The sequence below is a fragment of the Pithys albifrons genome, chromosome 2 (genome assembly GCF_047495875.1).
Source record: "Pithys albifrons albifrons isolate INPA30051 chromosome 2, PitAlb_v1, whole genome shotgun sequence".
In the NCBI taxonomy this organism is placed as follows: Eukaryota; Metazoa; Chordata; class Aves; order Passeriformes; family Thamnophilidae; genus Pithys; species Pithys albifrons.
In genome coordinates, this window is record NC_092459.1 from 76,638,290 (window position 1) to 76,665,043 (window position 26,754).

At 38.3% G+C, this 26,754-nt stretch overlaps 1 protein-coding gene across 5 annotated transcripts in view; it reads right to left on the reverse strand.

The window, feature by feature from the left end:
* ARID4B (AT-rich interaction domain 4B) overlaps positions 1-26,754 on the reverse strand; it is an 89,172-nt gene that overhangs the window by 49,949 nt on the left and 12,469 nt on the right. For 3 of the 5 annotated variants that reach the window (XM_071549592.1, XM_071549589.1, XM_071549590.1), the window contains 4 exons: positions 9,853-9,963; positions 5,020-5,103; positions 4,336-4,426; positions 33-112 (listed from right to left, as the gene is read on the reverse strand). In XM_071549592.1, coding sequence (XP_071405693.1) covers positions 33-112; positions 4,336-4,426; positions 5,020-5,103; positions 9,853-9,963 — 366 coding nt within the window. The remainder of the gene's footprint in view (positions 1-32; positions 113-4,335; positions 4,427-5,019; positions 5,104-9,852; positions 9,964-26,754) is intronic. The other 2 variants (XM_071549593.1, XM_071549591.1) reach the window with 1 other exon arrangement.

A 26,754-nucleotide genomic window follows, 5' to 3' on the forward strand; every position in this document is an offset into this window, starting at 1 on the left:
AAAAAGTTGCAATACAGAACTCCTTCAGTTACCTCGCTTTCAGCAAAATGTCTTTCTCCTTTTAAACAGAGGGAAGAGCGTCTCAGAGTCTTCTCATCACCATCATCAAATACTGTCACCAGGTAACAAGTGAGGAAAGAAAAAGATTTTCTTTTTAAATCAAGATATTATTGATTCATTTAGATATCAGAAAGAATGGCATATATATTCCTGTAGCCAATTCTTAAAACAAAGCTATACCCAGATAATGCTGTATATCCAGTAAAGCATTTCACAGACTGACCAAATACATTGCCTGCCGTGTCACCACAGCTTGCACATGTCAAAAGGAATCTTTAGCAACCAGTAGCTGAGCAGACAATTCATGGATCAGGACACAAAATTAAATATATGCTAGAATTCAAAAACTATCCTTCTAACATTTACAATTTTTACAGAACTTTATTACGTAACCAGAACTTAACACATTATTAAAGTAGAAGATATGCTGACTAGGGAGAAACATAAATGGGTACTAACAGAAAAAAATACAACTTAAAGTTACATGAAAGTTCAGTGTCTTTCTCTATTACTTCATTCAACTATGCTATAAAACAACAGTGATATCAGGCTAAGGAAGATGACAATAGTCAAAGTGCTGACAATTATCAAAACCAGCTGTCCTGACAGAACTGTGGAGCTCCCAGTTTCCAGACTTTTTGCAACCTCTGCTATCAACAGGTCAACTGGAAACAAGTTTATAATACAGTTGATTCAGCTACATCATCCTTTTGAATCCTAAAATGCACCAAAGACATTTAAGGTGGGGTCTTCAGAAGCTGATAAATGGGTGATATAAAAAGAAAGCTTTTGTCAAGTCTTCTTCAGGTACTTAACAGATGAAAACTCTGGAAAGTTTTGAGTCTCAGGCTTTGCTTGTACTGTGCAGTGAGACATCAACAAATCTTTTCTCCCCTCCTGACCATTGTAACAGCTACATTCTTGTCTCCATACTGCAGTGACCTTGAAGACTTTTGTGGGCACAGAAACACCATATTTTAGATTAAAATATTACATTAAAAATAATAATTTCTGCAATTTCTTAACATATCTCTTTAACCTTCATTCAAATCTTCTATTCTGTCCATCAACAGATCAAAATAACACTTTTAGGAGAATGGCTGTCACCCAGCAAGATTAGAGAGATTACTTTTCAGCCATGTCTGGCTTTCAGAGAGTCGATGCTATACTCTTCAACATACACTAATTTGAATAAAAACATACAAAAATAAACAAGGTACATCAAAGATCTTGACTAGTACTTATTCGATATAAAAGGAAGTTTTATCTAGATCTGAGAATTTTTCATTGCTGTGCAAAATTCAGTACTGTCGATAACAAACTTCCACCTGTGACTGTCATCCCCCAGTTTGTATTATATACTGGAGTAACTGTGGAACAGTGTTCAGTGATAAAGTATCAGTCAGAGACACACATTTGTCACTTCAAAATTTGTTGAAAAATATCAATGTCAAGAACTGCACACACCACCACTTAGATTTGGAACTGCATTTCAAATGGTCAACGCATAATTAGGCACTCCCTATTAAGTGAAGTAGAAGGCAGCAGGTTCCTAATTCAGTTTGTGTTAATTAAGATAACAGTCTCCTTACATAATGAGAGATAAAGAGAAAGAAAATCTATCCACTTCAGAAAATAAGCTGACTACAACAGAGGAAAACCTATTCAGAGCTAGATAGGCAGCCACATTATGAGTCCTGTGTGGTAATCTGCTTGTGGCCCCTTCCCTGTCAGAGGGATTTCTGATCTTGTTCCGTAACGTGAATACTTCCAGAGGAAAGGCTTCACCTCCCTGCAAGCCTTGTGTGGCCAGAATGGCACAAGTGACTGCAATGCATATGACATTCTGATCTAATGGGACATCTTGAGAACAACCTACTGAGCTCACATACAACAGTGGTAATGCATTTAAAATCATGTATCCTGAAACTGTAAGGAAAAGGGGGGCAAAGGCAACTTCCAGTAACTAAAACCACTTTGAATTCTGAGAAAAACCAATATAATGACAAAGTGCAGGAGGGGATAAGATCACTATTGAATATACACAATTCTGCATTTTTAGGAAAGCTAATAATCCAACAATTTCAATTTTTTCCCCCTCAGAGTAAACAGAGTTAAATGTTAAGAATATCAATTAAACTTCAAAAGACATTTATATGAATGATGAAACAGTATCTAGTTGCCAGGACTGGAATACCTTGAGCTCTTTGAGGAATTTTTACAGGGCAAGCAAGGACTATTCATGGATGGATGGATGTGTGTGTAGATATATATACACACACACATATATATATATTTGTGTGTGTATATATACAACAGCTTTTATACATACATACATACATATATATGTATATGAACCGTGCTACAGTAATTTTAAAAGACTATACAAGTTGGGTTTTTATAAAAATTTAATCGAGTTCTTATTGTCCTTTGGTAGGAAAACAGTAGCATCCAAAAAAGACATGTAAAAAAACAGAAGTACAAATTCTATTCAGACAACACTTTATGAATACAAAACAGACAGGGATGCTCTTAAAGCAACCTTGCCTGTCCTTCAGTGTTAAAAGCTCTCAAGCAGCCCCCAAATGGTTTTTCATGTCCAGATACTGCTGCAGGGGCATATATGGTCTTAAGTATCTTTTGGAAAGGTACTGCTTCAAGACAATCTATCCCTTCACACAGGTTTTGACCAAATCACAGTACTTCTATTCACAAAACCATTAACAAAACGAATAATTACTTGCTTCTCAACAAGTGCTGGGACAACATCAGGTAACTGCTGGTTAAGATGTGTGCTAACTCTGGAATCTGGTAAATGGCAACTATCTCTTAAAGTAGGACTTTCTCTCAGATCTGCAAAGTCATCACTGTCTATAAAGACAATTTCTGTCTCAATCTACTCACCTTCCTGACAAAGACTATTCTAATCACCCACTGCAAGAGTCAATCCTCTATTAAAGTGCATTACACAGCCAGCAGCTTTGCTCTTTTCACTGATTCTGCAAGGTCAACACGCTTTTGTCTACTTTTATCTATAAAATGTAAGAATTGAGGCTGGAAACCATACCTCAACCATTTCTCAAGTTCAGGATTTTTGACAGACATCTTAGTACGATTTACAGACTGGAACTCCGTGACATCTACCTTCAAAATTTAATCTGCATGGACTCCTATCTTACTCTTCTTGCTGAACTGCTAACCTCACACTTTCTCAGAAACATAAACACATGCACACAACACAGTTCTAACATCAGCTATACCATTTACTTCTTAAAAGCTCTCATATCTGATCCACTTCTGTATTAATTACCAAAAGACTATCTATAATGTTAATTCTTGTCTTTGTTCCTCATGTTTCACCCCATCCTAACCCAATTTCTCCTTTATTAAAAGATGCCACTTCTCCAACAAGAAAGCAGATTTTCTGCAACACTATCTCTATTCTTTTCAGAAATAGGGAAAGTTAGGTCTTTCCCTTGTTGTTCAACATCACTTCATCAACAACCCATAATACCTCAAAACAACTAAGTCTTCCTAGAGTTCTTCCAAGATCTGGTCTTCATCTTCCCCTGCCTCACTTATCCGATGCCCAGGAGAGGCTTATGCAGTTTCTCAGGAATCAATTCATTTCCAGCAGTGCACAGATAGAATCTGTGTTATGATCCTACAGCTGACCAGCTTTTCCCAAGACAGACTGATCTGCTAATACTCAGCATCAAAGAGTAAATCCATGTATATGAAGCCTTTAAAATATATATATAAAATAAGAAAACCAAACCACACTATACTTGCTTGAGGACATGTAGATATATCATCTATCATCTGAAACATCACATTAGAAGACAGGTAAAACAAACAGGAGAGGATTTCTTATAAATACAACCTATGTCCGTTTTAACAGCAGCTGTTACCAGAGCTAGGTCTGGAAGTATGGAAAATCAACTGTTCCAACTTGTGTTTTAAAAGCACTTCTTTGCCTTTTTTTTAAGGGAGTATGACAGCATACTTTGCTTCAGAATATTTAGCAATAACATATTAAATAACTGATTATAGAACAATTCACTGGGTCTTTATTTGGTGTCCTGATTTCATTTTGTGAGTGGTGCAGTTTCTTTTAAAAACCCAAAATAAGTTTACTTTTGAGGCTTTTTCATACAAACTCTGAACACTTCAGCATCTCCAAAAAAGCTTTCTCACCATGCTTAAGATACGTCCAGGTCACAGGCTTATTTTTAAGTCATGAATTTTATACAAACACATATATATTTCTCTTACCTACAGTGTACCAACTTGCATCTGTTAATTTGTTGATAACTGCTTCCTGGTAAGTTCCATCTGGATTCTTCACTTCTACAACAGTTCCTACCTGAAATACAAAACTCATTTAGCACTGGAGAGTTTCTAAAACAGGCAGTGAATTCAACACTTTTGTATTAGCAAAAAGAGATAATTTCTAACCTATTTGTTGTTAAATATAACATACTTTTCCAGTTTCACTTGAATGTATTTGTATCCCTCAAATTTCTTTTTACAGGCCTCTAAAATAAGCCAACTAACTGAGCTGATTATTTCCTGCCAGCAGGTGGGGAACAAGAACCAATTTGAGTGATGTCATACTCTTGTATAAGAGCTTTCCCATCAAATCCTCCAGCAAGTTCTCAAAAGGAACAGTGACTAAAAATCAGAGCCAGCCATACTTCTTAGCTTCAAGGCAAAAAGGAAAAAGAGGCTTGCACCAGCCTATGCTGCAACCCTTTTAACTACAAAAGAAAAAGCTAACATGCAGAGTATGCTACCTCTAACTTTGCAGCATTGCCTTTCATGCTTTGTGATCCTGTCTGGCCTGTGTAAAATAAGCTGAACCTTCCACTGTTACCCCATACTGTATATGCACATTTATGTCAAAGACTAAAAAATTAGTTTTCAAAGCATTAGCAAAATATAAACCAAATTTATTACCTTTAAGGGTCCCTTTATGTGGTCATCCTGCACTTCCACTGTTGAAGAATCATGCCTAAAGGTTACCTGAAAAACATAATTCAACTGACAATTGCTTGATACAATTGAGCAGTATAAGCACACAAAAATGTCAATAGCCCTTCTCTTGCTCTTATTTTACAGTTAGTCACCATACTCATTCCATTTGCTGAAATCTCTGTTTCATTCACATATTTTAGAAATACAAGGGGCCAATTTCTTAGTCATCAGAATGTCTAAAATATCTTACCTTTCAGAATAGATTCATCGCCTCAAAAGGAAATTACAGACAACAGCTTGTCAAAAACATCCAATGGCTCAAAAGGATCTCTGCAGTTCTGTTATCTGATTTGAACTTCCTTAGCACCATAGCAGGAAAGGACAAAGTTACAGTCCTGAGCCCAACTTTTAAGAAACATTTATATTTCAATACTTTGAAACTGAACAGCTTTAGCACCTATGTCTAACCCTACTGAGGGTTTTTTTTCCTTTTCCTGATTAAAGTGCTTTTTCCTCTGTCATGGTTGAAAGTCACACACAAGAAAAATACAGGGCACTACTATCAACTAACAAATGAATAACCCAAACAGCATTTCAGTTAATGTTCAGCCTCCATGCTTAGAGTTAACTGGAAGGAAATGCAAAAACAGTTAACCCCTCAGTCCTTCAAAACTGGAGTAAATAAAACCCATAAACATTTCCAAGGTATTTTCCCATGTCATTCCCATAAAGACACATAAAGGCTTTGCCTTTAATCCTACACATGCTGTCCTCAGGAAGAAAAAAATCTGGAAATTCAAACATGACTAAGTTATCTGTACCAGATGCTATAGACATTCACCTTTCATTTCATTCACAATTAACCTGGTCATACTGAAAACCATAGGATCGTCCTATCAATTACATCTGAAGTTTTATTTCCACCCTGGTTTTAAAATTATAGGAAAATTATAAGAAAATGAGAAAATTCTGGCATTACACTTTATGTACATTTAGTAACACAAACAAATTATGTTCTGATCTTTACCAGAACACACTCTCTTGGTGGAAGTGTATGATTTATTCAGTATTTGAAATAAGCAAGAATATAACTTGAGATCCAGCTGTGTAACAGTAACTCTCAGATACAGCAAATCCTGCATGAAATCTCTGTACTTGTTTCAGGAGTGTACCCAAGACTATATTCTCACTGTTGTTGAGAGTTTCACTTTAGCATACAGCACTAATAACATTTCCTTCAGAATAGCAGTGTTCTCTAACACTAAATCTCTCCTGTCCTCCTCAGGAAGAGATTTCAATTTTTTTAAACCTTGAAAGGAGGAAAAAGCCAAGAATAAGAAAAGCACCTACAACAAGGACTCAGGAGAGTCTATCTCGACTGGATGATTAGTAAACAAATGCACTAAAATGCTTTACTGCCTTCCAGGTGCTACTTCAATGAGTCATCTTGTATGTCTTCCGTTAGAACTACAGCAACATGTAATAGTTGTGTGAGTATCTTCTTTATAGAGCTGTGCCATCTCACCTACTGATGGCGAATACTTTCTATCCACCACACAGACAAAAATCATACTTTGTAACCAGACATGGGACTCAGGCTAGGAATTAACGGAGCAAATGCTACTCTTCTGAAGTTCATCCTGACAGATACAAGGTATTCAATTCTCTCATTGGGGGGATTTAACTAGAAAGCCAAAATTCAGTTGGAAATGCAAAATAATCTGAAAGCTGGGGTCACTGTTGGATCATACAAAATATCCAGTATATCAATTCTGATTTAGACATCTGCTTTTATTTACTTTCTGTAGTTATTTTACATGTATTTTGCAGCAAAAAGGAACTCTATTCGAAACCATGAGCCAGCCACAATGTACTGTGATGAAAGGCAAACAAAGTAAATTGTTATTGTGTATTCCAGAATGATTTGTCTTTTTAAAGATGACTTGGGGCTTGGACTTTTTTGAGGGGAAGATTTTTGATACCAAAGTTTTTGCTTCTTGACATACTCATATGTGCTCAAAAAATACTGCTTATTAACAGAAATAGTCAAACTTTAAACTGAGTGTGACACTGCTGGCCTTTCTTGAAGCTAGGAAAAGTGAGGTTAGTATTTGTTAATTGTGGGGTTTAATTCCCACAGTATTTACCAGTGTGGAACCCTTCTGTCTCTGACAAAAGATTAAGACACTCGGCACATTATGAACCTGGTTAGGCTCAGTTGGAATTTCCCTCTTCTTCACCTTTCTGAAAACACAGTCCTGGTAAGCTGTAGTACAGCAGAATCATCACTTGTTTTTGTTTAATAAAGAACTCTACAGAAAAGTTTCTTTGGAAACTTCTGTGCAGGGTGCCCAAATCCAAGTGGGTGTGGATGATGGTGATAATTGTTTTAGGAGATGCTGTCAAAACAAACTGGCTTAAATAACTCTCTGAAAAAAGATTTACATATCCAATGAAGTGGACTAACACTCCTGTAGTACTGAAAGTCTTGCCCCTTAGTCAAATTTGTAAGGCCTTCAACAACTTTTCACAAGTCCAGGCAAATCTTAAGTTTTACTGCTTTCCATGACAAAGCGCATAATGCAGTTACATGTTATTGTACAATTCTGTACCATGTATAGAACTTGCCAAAATCCACTAAATGGTGAAATATACTACCTTTTGATACTGAAATTGTAAGTACATACCACCTGTAACAAAGCTGTTAAATTCTGCTGGTGATGGGAAAGTTACTGTGAAGGTACCCCCACAAATATTCCAGGAAGCTGAATTCAACAGGGGAAGAAAGCAGGTAAAAGGAGACACAATTAAATGTATTTTACTTCTCTGAAGCTTACACACTCCACCCTGAAAAAACTTTGCTGCTATCCTACTTCCTCAACAGAGCATCTAGTTATAAAATTTAAATGAATGCTTTTCACTAAAGTTGACAGTATGAAGGTAACTGACTTCCTTCTCCTCTAGCAGTTCTAGAAGACAAAGGCATAAAATGTATTTGGGCCAGAAGAAACTGCTAAACAAGTGGAAAATAAATGCAGCAGATAAACTACCAAAACTCCAGAGAAAGCACACCTGATAACAAGAATCTTTGTTAGAGCTAATACTGGGGAAAGCACACATGTGCCAGAAAGAGCTAAAAAGACTTTCAGAGAAAATCAAAGGGTCAGTGTTGAGTTGAAGGAATACACATTTCTGGTGGAAAAAAGATAATGTAAACAGGTATTATTACAGCACTTACACACAAAACCTCAACCACAAATCACACTACCCTACAAAGCAACAACAGTACTGAGAACGAACTGCCCTAAGTGATACAGTAACAGCAAAGACAGACAGACACACATACAAAAAACTTGAGTCCAGGGGGCTTTAGGCACAATCTCCACGAACAATTTACACTAAAAATTCTATCTCATGTCAAGATCTTTCTGCAAAGCATTGCAGTGACAAAACTGCAAGTAATCAATCCACAAAAAAATATTTAACACTGAATAGTAGCAAGTGGCCATGAAAGAACCTCGCTGAAGAACTGAAATGAGTTAAGATTTGACTGACTTAGGCACATTTTCTGTACCAATATACTGATGCTTAACAGCTTAAATAGCAACACTTACTGCTTAAATTCAATGGTGCTGTAAAGCATAGGCCAGCTGATGCTATTAGAAGTTATGACTAAGAAGTGAAAACACCACTAATTTGCTCTTTTGTCAGATTTAAGACTAAAATCTTCTTGCTGTATTTAAAATTATTATGAAATAAGTGACAATAGTCCCATCAGGGCTTTGGGAGAGTACCTGCTCTCTCCCTCATACACATTACAGGCAAAAAATCAGCCACAGCATGAGGGCAGAACCAAATAATGCACAGCAGTTTTATAGTGAAGACTCTTCAATGGCAGGTTACCACCACTCACATTTTCACTTAAATTTACAGTAGATGAAAGAAAAATATTCTGGCACTGTAACTGTTGCAGAGCAACAATCTAATTTATGTTTTCTAAGTGCTTTTGATCCTTGCTTTGCAATATTTCTGTATGAAGAGGCAAAGCAGAAAAATAGTCCCTGCTCCCAAATTAGAAGCCTTTATGGCAACACCATCCAAACAGAAATGTATGGCCATTTTGCAGTGTAGACTTACTAAATAATAAAACCAAGCCCAAACTTTGTTTTCTTTATTTCTGGAAATTATACTTTAAATTTTCAAGGAATGTTAAAATGTATCTCTCTCTCTCCAGAATTTTCATTTTTGTGCTGCATGTGGCTTATATTGATTTAGTCATCAATTAGTTAGCATAAAGCTTAGGTGAGATCCCCTGCTTGCTATTTGGTAGGACTCAATATGTCAAGTCTTTTTTGCAAGATAGCAGAGTTTCAGCTTCCTCCTGAAGCATTATCCAGTTGTCACTGCTAAATGGCAGTGACCTGTGCAGTCAAGTAAACAAAACCATATTAAATCTACTTTGAGTAGTTTCAGCTATTTTCTGGTAATTTTCTCCCATATGTAAGACTACATTTGTCACATTTTAATCAAATACTTTAAGGTCAGCCTATGGCATTGAAGGCCACAAACACTCAACGCAAGCAGATGACAAAGCAGTGACAGAAACAGAACATATTTAATAGTGTGGGAGTGGGGGAGCCCCTCCCCTCCCAACAATAATAACCTTACTGTTATTTCAAAAGCCAGACTGCCAGCCTCCAAGGAAAAGACAGCCTCTTGGCTGTCCTAAAAGAAGTTTTACACTGTTGTGCCATTTTGAGCATTAATGAGGTTTTTCCCCCCTCTCAAAAAAAAAACTGCAGGAAAACCACATACCTTGACTTTGACAAGCCTTTTTGCTGTCTTTATCTTGGCTTCACAGAAGGCTCCTCTATACTTTGCACTCACATCAGTGCCCACTGTGAGATAGGGAGGCTCATCAATGGCCTGGAACAGAAAGGAAAACAACTGATTTTAATTACTGACCACTGGCAATACAGCTGTCATGTCTCGCCGGCTTCTGTAGACAGAGCATTAAAAACAGTCCAATAAAACTTAATTTGACAGCATATGTGCATCACAGCAGTAGAAACATAGAACACAACACTAAGACAAACAATGAATATAAACGCAATCTCATAATATAAATATATAATCTCATTTAAAAAATAGGGGCCCATAAATAGAACAAACTGATAGCAGAGTAATGTACAACAAGCACTACATGGGCTTCCCTTCCAGCCTCTGTACCATCTGAAGACACAGGAAAGGACCAATTCTGCTACAAAGGTGAAGGCCAACCAAATGTTCTACCTTCTTTAATTGACTCCAGACCAGATAAGTTGCATGAAGACACTAATGTTTATTTCCCTCAAATGATTTAGATTCATTATTTGTTAGTAAACATATGGACCATTTGATCACCACTGTTTGTATATTTACTATAAATAGAGTTATCTGAGCAGCTTTTGAGAGAAAAATGATGAAATGTGCTTCTTTAACTACCACTATGAATGATTATACACTGTAAAACGGCATGTAAAATCTTCAGTGGATACACACTGGAATTTTTTTCTGCAGTTTTATTATTCCATTGAAAGACAAATCACATAGGCTTTCAACCTCCCAAATTGCAACAATTTTTTGTGACAAAATCACTTAACTAAAACTTCCAAAACACTTCCCTCATTCTGACTGATAGTAACAGCATAAAGTGATAAGTTAAAACAATTAGCAAAATGTGATGCATCACAGAGAATACAAACTAGAAAAGTAAATGGCAACAATCAAAGTTTGGCATTAACTTCAGATAATTCCTGCCGTGACTTTTGTTATTTTCATGAACTCTGAGAAACATGTTTTCAAGTAGGTTATATTCAGTTCCACCAACATTAGAGAGATTAAAAATTAGTATATGGCTATTTTTACCTTCCTGTTATCCCTTTTCTGCTTTGTGTTTACGTCATTTAATAGATGTCCTTCCACTCAGAGTGAATATATCTCTGCCTATTAAATTTTGACATGCTTTATCAGGATTTGTTTTTTTTTTTTTTGCTTTTCAGAGCAGGTTACCAGGAAAAACAGCACATGAAAAAGCAGCTAAAACCTGATAACATAATTCCGTAATCTCAGAAAAGGTATTGCAAACATACTGAAAGTATTTTAACAAGAAGCACTGCAGCACTCTTTAAAGGGAAGAGGGAGACAAATGCTGGTCCATCCTACAGTATAAAGAGTTTTGCACTTCCTAACATTATTGAAGGTACATTGAGACATCTTGAAACAACTGTACTAGTCTCACAAGTCGCTGTTTTCAAAATTTCTGACCTGCAGTTTCAGCCTTCATTTTGTTTTAAAACAAGGTAATCCGAATTTGCATTTACAGTTTATATGTGAGCATAATCACTTGCACTTTATAGACAAGAATTATCTTTTCAGTTGTATATCATGAACGAGAGGTTATTGATGGCTTAAACAGGAAAACTGAAAAGTATGTCCCAGCACACACCATCATTCATTTATAACGAGATAATGAACTTCTTTCATTCACAGCAGCATTAATACACATTCCAGATTTTCTGACAATGTTTCTATGCCTCTACACTCTCTCGACAAGCTTTCAGTTCACACCGGAAGCAGAAAAGTGAAGCTGATGGTGGTATCTCGGCTTGTTCGCTTCCGTGTTTTAGTACTGGCAGAAGACTGGCATTGAAGACCTTCATGGAAACCACTCGCTAAGGAGGTGCTTCTAAGAGGGATCACTATTTTGTCTCCATGAATGACCGAGGCCGGGCTACCAGAGAAGCGGTTGGCTCTGCTGGGGGACACCGGGAGACGACACCCGTCCCCACAGGGATCCCGGGGCAGGGCTGTACCCCTCGGGAGCGCGGGGCTGCAGCCAGGCGGGGGTTCGGCAGGGCAGTTTGGGGAAGAGACCGGGGCAAGCCCCTCCCCAGCACTCGCTGTAGTGGGTGCTGAGCGCTCCCGGCTGATCGGGGAGCAACCCGAGGGGCAGCGCACAGCCCGGGGGATCACAGAATCATAGAATTGATTGGGTTGGAAAAGACCTCCGAGATCATCAAGTCCAACCCTTGGTCCAACTCCAGTCCATTTACCACATCATGGCACTCAGTGCCACGTCCAATCTCACTTTAAAAACCCTCAGGGATGGTGAATCCACCACCTCTCTGGGCAGCCCATTCCAATGCCTGATTACTCTCTCTGGAAAGAATTTTTTTCTGATACCCAACTTAAATTTCCCCTGACAGAGCTTGAGCCTATTGCTGAGTGCCTGGGAGAAGAGACCAACCCCCACTTGGCTATAACATCCCTTCAGGATGTTCCAGCTTCGGCAAGGGTGGCGAGGGGACACGGAGCCCTCCGGACACGGAGCCCGGGGCATTGGTTTGGCTCATTCGCGGCGGCAGAGGAGCACCGGCGGTTCTGCTGGCACCTGCAGCTTTAAGAGGAGGGGCCGGAGCCGGGAAGCTGCCAGAAGTTTCTGTCTGCCCGAGCCAGCCCCGGGCGCTGCCGCCCGCCCGCCCGCGCCCTCTCCCCGGAGGCGCCCAGGGCTCCGGCAGCAGATTAAGCGTGGATTGCCGTAAACTAAATTTGTCCCCTTAAGGCGATTGCCGGGTAAATCTGCACGCAGGGCTTCCCGGGAGCCGAGCACCGAGCACCGAGCACGGGCAGAGCCAACTCCCGGGATGCGCCCGGAGCGCTCCCGGCCCGGGAACGCCGCGAGCGCTGCCCGCGCCCCTGCAGTGCAGCGCCTCGGGAACACGCCGGAATGCGCCTCCTGGATCCTAAAGCGTCAGCCAGACTACTATGAACATTTCTAGTGCTGTCCTGGGCGAGCAAGAAGGGATAAAGAGGAAAGAACTTCCTGCAGTTGTGCACTTTTCATTAGGAAATCCAAACTAACAGGCAACCGTCTTGCTCCTACTAGCACTTAATTTTGTTTTATTAATGGGAAAAGGATGAATAGTTTCTTTGCTATCTCAATTCCCAAGTGCTGAGCATGGACAGGAGCTGCAGCACAGCGAGCCGCAGCTGAAAAGCTGGTTTACCACTTAACTACGGAGCAGTCTCCAGGTGACCAGTCAGCAATTTCCACCAATTCAGGGGCTGAATTTTCTTTGGCAGGCAAAGCAGGCTGCTGGAAGAGTTCTGCTCCAGCCTTCAGGCTGATTATACCTGGAAGGATAAATGGCTAGATGCCCACATCATAAAACAACATGAACATCTTCTGAATTTGTATGTTTGCATCGGTATTAATAGTTCTGGTCCTTCCAAGTACGAGGGAGGAAATACACGGACCTCTCCAGAGCACCGTGGAATAGAGTTTAACATTGCAATCTGAAATGGCAGCATCATGCTTTTACATACGTTTTAAGGCTATTAAAGAAGTCAGTTTTCCAGCACTTTTTTAATGTGTTTATATATTTTTCCATCTCTGTGGGATGAAATCACCCTCACAACACCCCTTCTTTCAACTGTGCTGCATTACTATATTCAAATGCCTTTGTAAAGTCTGCCATGCCGTACAGCAGCTGATAAAATCGCTTTACGCTGTGCTTTGCCTGTAAGCACGTCTAATACGGTGTGTGTGGATACATTATTTCTATCTCCTAATCTGTATTCCTCTGTACCACGCACAGGATGTTCCAAGTAAACCACATGAAAACAAGATTGAGTGTTCAATCTAGAAGCACAGCAGACACGGTTACTAGGAAAGCCTGCAGGACTGCTTTCAGATTATTACACAGAGGAAACTGAGTCTGTACCTTCCCTTTGTCTTTCATATATACAAAGTTTGAAGAGTTCAGATTTCAGCTTGTATTAAACATTCAAAAGTCAATATTTATCTACCCTACAAGACTCTTGAGTCAAGAAACTAGGGAAGCATTTTCAAGAAGCAAAAACTACCGCAAAAATCCCACAACCACTGAAAAGAAACAACTGGTTTTAGTTTTTAAATGAAAATTTAACATTTGTTTATTTTCAATAACTAAGGCTCCAAAAAAGCTCATTAAAGGCTCAAGACTCTCCCCTTGACCCCATTCAAATTAAATATTGGGTTTAAAAATGAAATATCATAGGGCTCAACACCTAGGTTTTTTTCTCATCCATTTTAAGCAAGAAGAACAGTGGCAAAACTTTTTTTTCTACTGCCTATGGTCTTTTGAAGTTATTTTGAAGTTTATGCCTATGGTATTTTGAAGTTATTTTCTTCTCATTGTTTGCCTATCATTGATAACTTAAGATGGGAACACCCAGCTTAGAAGTGGAATCACACACATACTTGAATATTCCACCTACAGTCCTTCCAGTCCCACAAATGAGTGGGAACCCCCACCAATAATACCTCACTACTTCAATCCAAACTCAAGCCAGATCTTTAAGTCTTCCAACAAAGGACAAAAATTCCCTTTCCATCCTGCAGAGTTAGCAGCCACCTCAAAGTCATTTAAAGACTTTGAGAAACTTTTGGGGCAAGGAAGGCTTGAAAAGACTCAATTTTTAAAAACAGCATTTTTGTTTTTTTAAACAAGGGTAAATCCACCATCTCCTAGACAAGTTGTGAAGAACTGTTTTCATGAACACAGAGGAAAGAAATGCAAAGAAACCCATTAAAAATTTTCTTCACAGTTACTGTGATATTTAACTTAAAGATTATTAAATCCTTTCAAACTGCAGTAAATTCCACCCAATAGCAGAGATTTGCCCACACACTGCAGAATCAATCTCTCAATAAACAAAATCACAGTGCGTAATTAAGAGGACAAGATTTTGCTCACAGTTAACCTGCTGTGGTTACAAGGATGCTCAATTTTACAGTAATAGCAGACATTTTCAGGAAAAACTATTATTGTAACACCTTAATATACTCAATTTGGCAGATAATACCTTTAAGGCTGATTTCAAATACATTCCTCATGTGTTTTCAGAGTGACAAAGATGAGAAACTTCTGAAACCTTTGTACAAGCCATGTTACCATGGCATACAACTCCTCAGAGACAAATGCAGTATCTGAAACAAAGACTGAAGCCCAGAAGATAAAAAAACTCATTTAAAAAAAGTAAATCCATTGGCCCATCATCCACCTCCCAGAAATGAGAACACTGCAGTAGAACAGGAGGAATTTTTCTGCAAACTTGCAAACTACAAAATAGAATAAAAGGCAGTGATGTTTTTCATGTGAAAAAGCTATTACATGAAAGCCCAAGAGTAAGAGCGTGCTCTGGGCAAACTTTCTTCTGGCCAAAAAATCAGATTTTTGACTTGGTATTTTGGTTTTGTTACTGTTGTATATCTCAGAGAAATGCAGAACTAATAATTTTGAAATGATGGAAGGAAACCAGTTCAATTTCTATCAGTATTTGCCCACAAATAAAAATTATGTAGGAAACATCCAGATCAAACCAAACATTTGCAAGTTAGAAAAAGCGGGGGGGGGGGGGGGGGGGGGGGGCACTTCTTGTAATGAAACCTATTTCTAGTTTTAATTTAAAACCTACAGGAAGTTTCAAGTAACACCTCACCAATCTTGTAAGCAAACATTGTACAGCTGTGGCAAAAAGTCATTGTTGTCTGCCCCATTGCCCAAGCTGAAGTTACCAGAACCTCGTGGACAGATGTCTAGAAGCAACAATCCAACTTCTGACAGCTTTAGCCTTCCCTACAGGTGCAGAGTGGGCATTTTCTTTATTTCACATTATTCCATGCCAGTCCAATGCCAAGCTTATTTAAAGTTCTTAAAGACTTGAAAGGGTTCAAAAGCTGATTTTGCTCTCTGAATAGGAATGATCTGTGTGGAAAGGATTTACAGGTTCTAAGATCATGAAGGACCAAGTGACCCAAAACAAGAGGTTCAATTTGGCAATCACAAGTAACACTTTTTTTATTCAATGTATCTGTAATGAATGCAAAATGGATTTCCATTATTTTTACTTATCTGTGTAAAGTTGAATTTTTATGGGATTAGTAATCCCATTTTTTTCTTTTCTTCCCTGATCTATACTAAGTTGATGAATACAGAATTATAGAAGTATTTTAACTGTACTCAGAACATAATATTTCCAAGACTTTAAAAGTTAGTCCATCCTAATCATTGCCAAAGAGTAACTCGATTCTCCATCCAGACATATACTGAGTAGTGCAATTTCCAAAACTGTAACTGCCTCATTTCCTATTCAAAACAGCAAATCCAGAAGGGTGACGAGGCTTTAAAAAAATTAGAGCACTCAGATAATTTTTCCCCACCATACTGAGAAAAACCCTACTTGGTTCTGATTCTGTTCCTAATCTGGTCACAGACTTGCCACACCACAAAACCCAGCAGGCAGGTACCACCTTCCAACTCTGCAGAATGGAGCGAATGCACTTCCTATTGAAAGGCAAGTGGGCGTTTGATGTTTCTCTGGTCCTTTAAGACCTATGAATGGAAATCTGTGTTCTTTCTATCAGTACAGCACATCCCTCTATACAATGTTTTATTTAATAAAAACACTCCTGAACTGCTGATCAAGCTTTCTAAAAATAATGCCAATTCCTTATTATTCCTCCTGTAGGTCACTTGTTTTGTATTGCTGAAAGGCTACATGAAGAAGAGACATTTTGAATGCCTTCTCCTGCTGTTTATCCCCCCAAAGATAAAATCTTTTTTGAAGTCAATTATTGCCATAGCTACCAGACTGCAATTTTTTTCCTGTAAGGTTTAACTAAATATTTGAACTACTTAACATAATACTTTAGTACTGTAAATGGTGCGACTTCATTAATGTTGGCGAGACTTTTTTTGCACGTTCCAAGTGAAGTCTGAACATGAAGTTTCTACATATGGACAGATAAAACAGTAACACTTCATTTCAAATAAGGAGCTTCTGAATGAAGACTTCTCTTTTAGTCACAGAGATTTGAAAAACTTCTTTCACATTTCCTGTGTTTAGTGCACAAACCAAAATTCATTCAAGTATGGAGAACTGTTAAAAAAAAGAAAACCATCAATGACATGTTTGTTATTAGAGGGTAAAATAATTTAGTAAAAAGTATGTCCTTGATACCTGTTTTGCACTTGAAAGTAAGTTAAACTAAACCTTTACATTAACAAATATCCTTTTCCAACAAAAAGCTTCAGATAATACTTAGAAGCATTATTTAAATTATTAGGTCTGGAAAACTTGGCTCATATTTTAAAATGTGCCACAGTTCTGTCTAGAGATGCTACTATGAAAAACTTGGGATGTTTCAAAGCACTGAGAAAAATGATATGATAATGATATGCTTGTCTTCCAAATGGATAGGAACAAAGATAATTTGATAGTTTAATCAAACAAACCAGTCCAGGCTGTTCCTGATCAAAATGGTGAAGTGACTAATATGTAAAGTTGGAAAAATCAACAGTCAATGAAATCTGAAGATAAAATAAGAAAAAAAACCAGCCTGTTTTTAAAACAGTTGTATGATTCTTTTTCAATATTTCTATTTCCAGTCAAAGACACTTTAATTACTGTTTTCTTTTTAAGAAGTCAGTTCTACAGAAATTCAGTGTAACAGTACACAGAACAGGAAAAATCTATATATGTGAAAGAAAATCTATTTTTAAAAGTAGTGTGTAAAGCTTCACAAGCAAATTCATGCCAAGCTGAAAAACTGAACCTTAAAAAAAAAACACAACCAAAAAGTTGAACAAAATCAACACCAAAAAACCCAAACCTATGAACCATGACTTCCTTTTCTGCAAATACAAAATAAAATTTCTTGCCCTGTTTTACTTCCATACTTTGTACAACACTTCCTAAACTACTTACGAGGAAGGAAAAGCGGGGAGGTTGTTCCTCTCCTGTAAGTTAAAACAGAAAGGGAAAGCTGAAGGGATGACATATTAATTCAAAATCCCCAGCAGAATGAGATTTCTCAAACACTAACCCAAGTCAATTCACTAACTAGCTGTGATTTTCTTAGTCTTACAATGTATGTACTGATGTACTGATAAAATTATATTCCAAAATTCTAAGCATTTAAGATGTTATTTTGTATACTTGTATGAAATCATAACTGTAGCTGATTTGTAATTTAATATAAAGTACTATTTTAAATATCACATTAAAATTAGAATAACACATTAAATTACATAATTGTGTCTGTATGGCCAAACTTCACAAACGCAGATTTGGGCAGGGCTCTCCCCACGTGGGTGTGCCCTTCCAGCCTGCACAGTGGATTTTTTAGGTGAGGCACAGCATGCACAGAACTGGCCCCACCATTTAAGTCCTGAGGTCCACCTGCCACAGCCGAGTGAGCTTGGACAGTGACAGTGAAGTCCTCGGGACTGTCACAGCACCTGGTACTAACCGGGGCTGACCCTGCTGAGCATCCGAGATGTGATGGGATGGGATGGCAGGGAGGCATTGAACTGCCAGGGGACGGTTTCACTGAGATTCGAACTCAGGTCCTTGGGATTCCGAGTCCAGAGTGCTCTCCATTAGTCTAGCAAGAACACCATAAGCAGCCTCTGGATTTGGTTTTTCCATTGTTGCTAGCTAGGAGAATGATGGGGGAGTACCAAAAGTGACAGCAAACCTACACACAACTGTCAAACAGTATGAAACAAAAAATGTGAACGCAAAACAAAGTGAAAAAACAGGATTTTTCTCACTTAGAATCAATCCCTCCTAAAGACACATTATTTACTAAAGTAAGCACAACTGATCTGCACATCAAAGTTATGCAAGCATTCAGAAAGTAAGAATCCTGTGCACTGGGGGTCTCCAGACAAAATTAATTTGCAGCTGATGACCAACTGCACAGAACATTCTATCAAAAGCTTGGTGGTATACAATGACTAACGTCATACAGCAACACAAAACATTTTACACAGGAGAAAGATTTTAACTCTGCCATGCTTCTTTGATTGTTGCCTAGTAATTCAGTGTAAACTGCTGTCCAAGGACAAGACATTGAGAAAGAACCATGAAAATCAGTTTAAAAAGTACCTACAAAGAGACTGAAATAACTTAATTTAACCACTTCATGAAATTACAATGGATGAGATTCCTGGGAAAAACAAACAAAAACTTAATTACACATAAAAGGTTATCAAGGCTGTTCCTCTCAGCAGGATCATTTTAGCTGTATTATTCATAACAGATGGCTGTAATATCTATTCTTAAATTTAGTAGTGAATATTCCACACTCTCTGTAGTGCTTACAGGCTTTTCTGTAATACCTCATCTAAGCATTCCTTGTTACTGTTATTTCTTGACTTATCAATACTGCACATGGAGAACTTTGTTGCAGCTTTCAAAAGATGCAACTCCTTAAAGTAATCCCATTTCTAAAACAAAAAAAAGGAAACAAATAGGTTGTGGTGTAAATTTTACCTTATTCTCTCTGTATAGAAAATTTTTCTGATCTCCAACTTAAATTTTCCCTGGCAGAGCTTGAGCATATGCCCCCTTGTCCTATTGCTGACTGCCTGGGAGAAAAGACCAACACCCACCTGGCTAGAACTTCCCTTCCTTCAGGTAGGTGCTGTGCTAACCATCCAACAGATTCTACTCTACTTCATGAAGTGCTCTTACCAGATTCTCCTTCTGCCCAGCAGACAAGAGCGCCCAGTGCCACGTGTGCCTGGATGTTTATAATACAGAGGAGACACCCACAGTGCCATCACTCGCACTGAGCAGTCTCACAACACCTATAAGGTTGGCCAGCTCCAGTCCTTCTATGGATTTGGCCCACATTGTCAGACTCAAGTGTTCCTTCATTGCATAGGAAAGAAGCAACAAGAGAGGGTTCTTTAATCTTATAGTCTAGGGCATTAAAAATGCAACAGCTTCAGGATGAACAGAGCTTTTAGATTTTAAAAAAAGGACATTAATATACTGTGTACATAGGTGCTTTAAGAGATCATAAGGACTGATAAAAATACTCCATCTTCAAATCAACAATCTTACTAAATAAACATAGACCTGAAGGGAAGTTCTAGCCAGGTGGGGGCTGGTCTCTTCTCCCAGGCACTCAGCAAAAGGACAAGGGGGCATGGGCTCAAGCTCTGCCAGGGGAAATTTAAGTTGGAGAGCAGAAAAATCTTCTATGCAGAGAGAGTAATCAGGCATTGGAATGGCCTGCATAGAGAGGTGATGGATTCACCATCCCTGGAGGTTTATAAACTTAGATTGGACGTGGCACTGAGTGCCATGATCTGGTAAATGGACTGGAGCTGGACCAAGGGTTGGACTTGATGATCTCGAAGGTCTTTTCCAACCCAATTGATTCTATGATTCTATAACATTAGAAGAATCATCAAGCAAAGTTTGAGGTGGCCATTCAGACAGCTAAATATGACTACAGGTATCCACACTCAAGATTCTGAATCAACAAAATATTGTGATAAAGACAGCTGCTGCAGCAGGACAGACCTCTAAAGAATTCACTGCACTTTTCAAGATTATGTGAATTGCCCCATACTCCAAATAGCCAATTAAAATGATCAGAAAAAACATTAAGCCAAAGAAATACCAGCTTTACCACTGCTGGTATGTGCTGATGTGTGTCAAAATTCATTTTGCCACCCCCAGGCACTTGTGCGATGTCTCAGACAGACAGGAAGTGTGCACATGGTTTCTTCTCTGGTTAGAGCTCAACTCACTTACCGTACTAATTTTAAAAATACTCGGCACACAATTCCGCTCAGCAACAATCTGTTCACTTCTTCAGTTTTAAAAGCTCAACTGTTGCAATCAGTCCCCACTTCCTCTCAGCAAATTATGTAGGCCAAAGCTGGCTGCCTCGTCCTTATACTCATTGCTCTGAAATCCTGCAACCTAGTGGCAATTACAGCTGTGGGGTTTTTAGCCTCAAAGGCATCCCATTACAATGGATTAGAATTTCATAATGCAATTTTCTTAGTACTTAAAAAAAGTGGTAACATAGCTTGTAGTTAATACAGTTGCTTATTAGATACCTGAAATGGCAATATTCATAATGCTTTATCTCTGCAAAGGAACAGATGGAATAGGCCCTTTAGTTAAATTCGGGATGGGGGAAAACAGGGGCTAAAGAAAAAGGAATCTTATTTTAAGTGAGAAATTACTAACATACACACTTACTGCTGTATTTGCAACCCAAAATACACAACCACCTGCATAAGAATCCAAATATAAATGTTTTGTGTAGAAGGTATGAACTGACAAGTGGCAAGAGGCAAAACATCACAACAGCCCAGAATGATATAGAACAGACAGGAAACTTTCAAAAATATAAGTGCTTTAAAACCTATTCTGCTACAAAAGCATATGGCCTCTTTATGCTGGAAATCTATTTAAAAAAAGTGTTCTAAATGCAAGTAACATTCATTTATTTGTTTTTATCTGGTAACTGAACGACCACCAGGATGCAGTTTTGATCATTATGCAAAGTCAGAAAATCAGTCCAGTGTAACAGGTGGAAACCAATCACTCCTATAAGAATAAAGCCAGGATTGCTGAAATATTCAAAATCTGTGTCTACCTGCAGAAAATAACAAAAATAAATCCAATAAATAAAACCCAATCAAAAATAAATCCAATAAAATGGGTTTAAGCAATCAGAGTTGGTGACAGACACTACCTGCTGTCAAGAGTAGCTCTTGATTTCTGAAACTGGCAAAGGTGGAGGGGAGGTCTGTGCTGCTACACGCTCCCCATGAGCAGTTAAGCAGATGGTGTGTCCTTTGCTATTTCTTTTGCGAGTTGAATTAACAACTCACAAGTGTTAAAGGGGAAGGCTTGGCCCTCCAAACTCAAAGCAAACTCAAAGCTACAAGACTGATTCCTCTCCCTGTCCATCCTCCATTTGGCTTCTGTTCTGATACACCTCTGATTAAGGGCTAAAGTGATTCAACTCACCAATTCAACACACAGCTACTTGTTTCTGTTACTTTTGCTAAACTAGTTTTCTCTCACATTAGGAAGTTGTACCATTTCACTGCAAGATCGAACACCAGAGTTAAAGTAGTAGTAGGAAATCAATGGGAATATTGACAGTCTGCCTCAAACTACAACATGAAGTAGCACTCAGTAATAACTTAAATTTGTGAGGTTTCTGCAAATGACAACACAGAAATTTCAACTAAGAAATTAATCTTTTTTCCCCCACCATTTCATATATGTGTGTGATTGCACTTTCTATATTTACCTTTTGATTGCACACTCTAGATCTCTAAGTTCTTTTTTTTTTCCAAATTCCAAAAATTAAATGCATGAAGCCCCTACCTGGATGAGGAAGGTGACATTTACCATGCTACCTTTTTTCTTTCTTTTAAATGACTTGGTAGCCAAGTGAACTGTCTCTTCTTTAAATGATCTCAGGGTCAAACAAACAGCTTTCAGTCAAACATCTCCACTAAATCCCCAAGGTGGCTTTAAACTAGCTGGAAGTACTTCAGCACTGGCATATGTGCAAGGTCAAACAGAAGTTTGTATTCAAAGTCTAATCTACTTGGATAGCACTCAGAAAACCAGTTTATGTTGAATTTTATATCCAGCCCACATTATTTGCAAACAAAGCAGGTATTAGTGACTTAACTGAGCATTCTGTAAGAATAGACTGTTGGTTTTTATAGGGAACTAGCAATGCACCATTACCACTAGATGTTTTTGTAAAATAAGAAGTCCTGTTGTAAACTGAGAACTAATCTCAAGACTAATTTCAAAAATGTCAGAACTTCAAAAAATCCCAGACACTTTGCTTAATTCAATTTATAAATTGGATCAGTCCTGTCAAAAAAATAACACTTTGGTTTGACAGTCCAGAAATGTGACACTTAATGACTGGGCTACAGATAATTTGCACCAAGGTGATGACCCTGGGTTGGGACAGTCTTTAAAAGACCTTCAAGGAGAAGAGATCTATAGCAGAACAAGAAAATTCTCCAAAACCACAGAGCTGATTGCTCACAAGTCACTGCCTTGCACATGGGAGGATAAACCCCAACTCCAGAGTGCAACAGCAATGGCAGACACTAAAGCACACCTGAATCCAGCAAACCTGTTTCAGATTACATCACACTGGCAAAGAGATCAAAATACGAGAAAACATACTCCTTCACTGGTCTCGTGGCCTGGCATGGATTTAAATTAGCACCGTTTGACACAGCACATGCACTCACAGATTCACTACAGTTACAGGAATATGAATGTGTGGACTTTCTCCCCCCTTACGGAGCCTGACATTCCTATTTAAAAATGAGCTAAAGGAAGGTCACATATCACTACAACAGTAATTTCAGTCAGTTACACCTCTGGCATCCAGTTTCTTCAGATAAATTCAGACTTGGTGGAGATACAGTCATTTCAGTCCCAATTTCAGACTATATTAAATTAAAATCATATAGCACAAAATTATCTTACCTATAGAAAAAAGTTTTGTCCTCTCCACCAACTTGCCTTTTGCTTTTCTCCTGGCTTTTCTGAACAGGTTGCTTTCATCTCAGACAAAGTAAAAGGCTCAGAGTCGCTGAGATACAAATTCATCAAGATATAAACACAAGTAACAGAATCTGAAGATACAGTTCCAAACAGTCAAACCAGGCTGTCCCTTGTTTTCCAGGGACTCGCTCTGCAGAAATATCCTTAATTTCTCCGCTGGCTTCAGATTTAGCATGCACAGACCAACAATCTGTCCTCCTTTCTAGCTCAGGGCCAGCAATAACTTTTAAGACTCTTATTTTGCAAAGTAGCCAAACCAAACCCTTTTCATTTGTTTGGGGGTTTGGATCGTGTTTGAATTTAAGTAGATACATACTAATCCCTAGACTTTTTCTTTAGGTTTTACTGGAAGCAAATCCTTGTTTGTAAACATTTTGACAGACCTTCACTCCTGCTCTAAACTAGCCATTTATCCCTCACCAGTAACCTGCTGTACTATTCTTTAGTCTCTTATAAGGGAAAACATCACACAAGTATTAACAAAACACCTCTCATTTGGATAAAACAACTAATACACTAAGAGTTCAATATTTTGGCTTAAAAATAGCAAGCCCTTATATTTGGCTTTCCGGGAATTCCCCATGCAACAATTATGCATTTGAAACCTCTAATAGAATAGAACTGGAATGAGATCCAAAGGCAAGCGAGTCAACAACTTGAAGAACTGTAAAGAACTGTTTTAAAGAACTGTAGGTAATTTCTAGATATTTAGATGTATATGTATGTGCTTTGGGGGCGGTGGGGCAGTGTGTATGTAACTGTTAACTTAATCACTATTACTTTTGCAGTATAAACTTCTGAAAGTAGCAATCACAAGTATTATCCTTTATAGGGATATCGATACTGGCCTCTTTGCAATGTCTTTGGCATGATACTTTGTAGGTATATTTTTCAGTGTCCTGCAGATTACCCTTTCCAATGTTTTTTTTCCTTTTTACACTTAGTAAATATTCATTTTTCTCTCCAGGCTTCCTGTGAAAAAGATTCTTCTTCCTAATAAACAATTATGTACCATTGCATTAGTAAAGACACAAAGGGCATACAATAACTATACACATACAAAATATCAGCAGTACCTTAGGTTTAGTTCAATCAGAGGCTGTATTTTTATTAGCATCTGGAGTACAGTCTTACAATCTTTGAACTGCCTGTAAATTTACTACAATATAAATATCTATCTGCATAATGTCTTTCTTTCATGGAGATATGTAGATCTATCTGTACAGGAAGACAATACATCTTTCAAAATAGTCCATTTTTCAGCTTCTTCTCCCAGTAAATAAAAAGATAAATGGAAAAGAAACCCCATGAAAATAGAGAGTACCTACAAGGTACAAAGAAAAGGGACAAAGAAAAAGGGAACTATATATATATGCAAATAAATATAATTGCAAGATATGAGTTGCAGTAGACAAAGTTTTTCAGTGTTCTGATTTTCTGCTAATACTCTAATGGAGCTATAGGTCTCTGAACAAAGAACACACCTGCTAAAAAGTTTGCTAAATTTTACTTTCAAATCTCCTTAGAAACAGGCTATAGAACACCCAGCACTGCACTAATGACAATGATGAAGCAGCTTTTGGAAACAGACATAAGCATGGTTAAAGAGAAGCAAAGTATTACCATTACCATACACACACTTGCACTATGTAGAAGCATCCAAGCAGCAGAGAAGCTGATTGAAATTAAATTTGGTGTGCCACTTCTACAAAATGATTTGTTAAGACTACAGAAATCTCCCAGTCAAGAAGAGCAGACAATGGATTGGTTAAGATAACTGTGATTATCTTACCCAATCTATATGGTAGCTATAATTAATTATTGTTTTGTACTGTATGGCCAAACTTCGCGAATGCAGATTTGGGCAGGGCTCTCCCCACATGGGTGTGCCCTTCCAGCCTGCACAGTGGATTTTTTAGGTGAGGCACAGCATGCACAGAACTGGCCCCACCATTTAAGTCCTGAGGTTCATCTGCCACGGCTGAGCGAGCTTGGACAGTGACAGGGAAGTCCTCGGGACTGTCACAGCACCCGGTACTAACCGGGGCTGACCCTGCTGAGCATCCGAGATGTGACAGGATGGGATGTCAGGGAGGCATTGAACTGCCAGGGGACGGTCCCCAATGAGACTGGAACTCAGGTCCTTGGGATTCAGAGTCCAAAGTGCTCTCCTTTACACCACGGGACTGCCCAATTAATTATAACAACATAACTAATTATCTGTGCATGGAAGATGAAAACCCCCCAACATTATTTTCTATTAAATTTCATGTTTCTTACCAGCATCTCTTGGGCCACTGTTGTTAACAAAAGATATCCACAGCACTGCAGAACAGAGGTGTGTTAACTAAGCTGGCTGCTCATTACCTGGGGCAGCTCAAAAATTAGTACAGCGAATAATTTACCTGAGATGACTACAGTAAATTATAAGTCATGCTGATAAGCAGACTACTTCCACACTGGCACAGGTATCTCTGCACAACATTGCATTGTCAGCTTCTCAAGAGAAGCAGCAGGTAAGTGAAACAGAAGTTATCCCAACAAAATGCTGCTTTCCCAAATCACAGCACAAGGCTGCCCACACCTCAAATCAATTTCTGGTTGAGCTGCTATGGGTGACTTTAAAGAGCCTTGCAGTGGCAGAATGTAGTACTGAATAAACGTTGTTTTCACTAATCCAATCTTCTTCCAGAAACATGTAAACATTACTTGCCACAGTACACTTGTCTTTCAAATGGGCAATTCCTCCAACTACTAAGTAAATTGTAAATCCTCCCCCCACTACCCAAGTTGTGAAAAACCAGCACCTTGTTTGTATATCACACTTTCCCCAGATTAATAGAAATAAACGCCAGGACTATGTCCTCTTAAGGAAGACATATGTAACTCAGTACAATTGTACATGGATTAAAAAGAAAGTTAGAATGGAAATTTCAAGACCCTAATTCTTATTTTTTGCCTTATTTCATCATAAAAACTATGGTGTTCCTATAAGAATATTCTTCTATGAGCAAGTTGTACAAGTTTTTTAACTTGTAGGAACGTAATTCCTAACTTGTAGAAATCTAGCAAACGTAAGCACACATGCAAGCTCTTCTTGTTAATTAAGTGCTTCTGTTTGAAAAACCTTTCAAGAATTCTCCATCAGAAAATACCTGTAGGAAACCAAGCATGCAAGCATTAAAACTAAACAGATATTAAGAAAACAGAAGTACCCAGTTGAAGACAAGTTTAGAGGAGATTTGTCACATTCTGCATAATTAC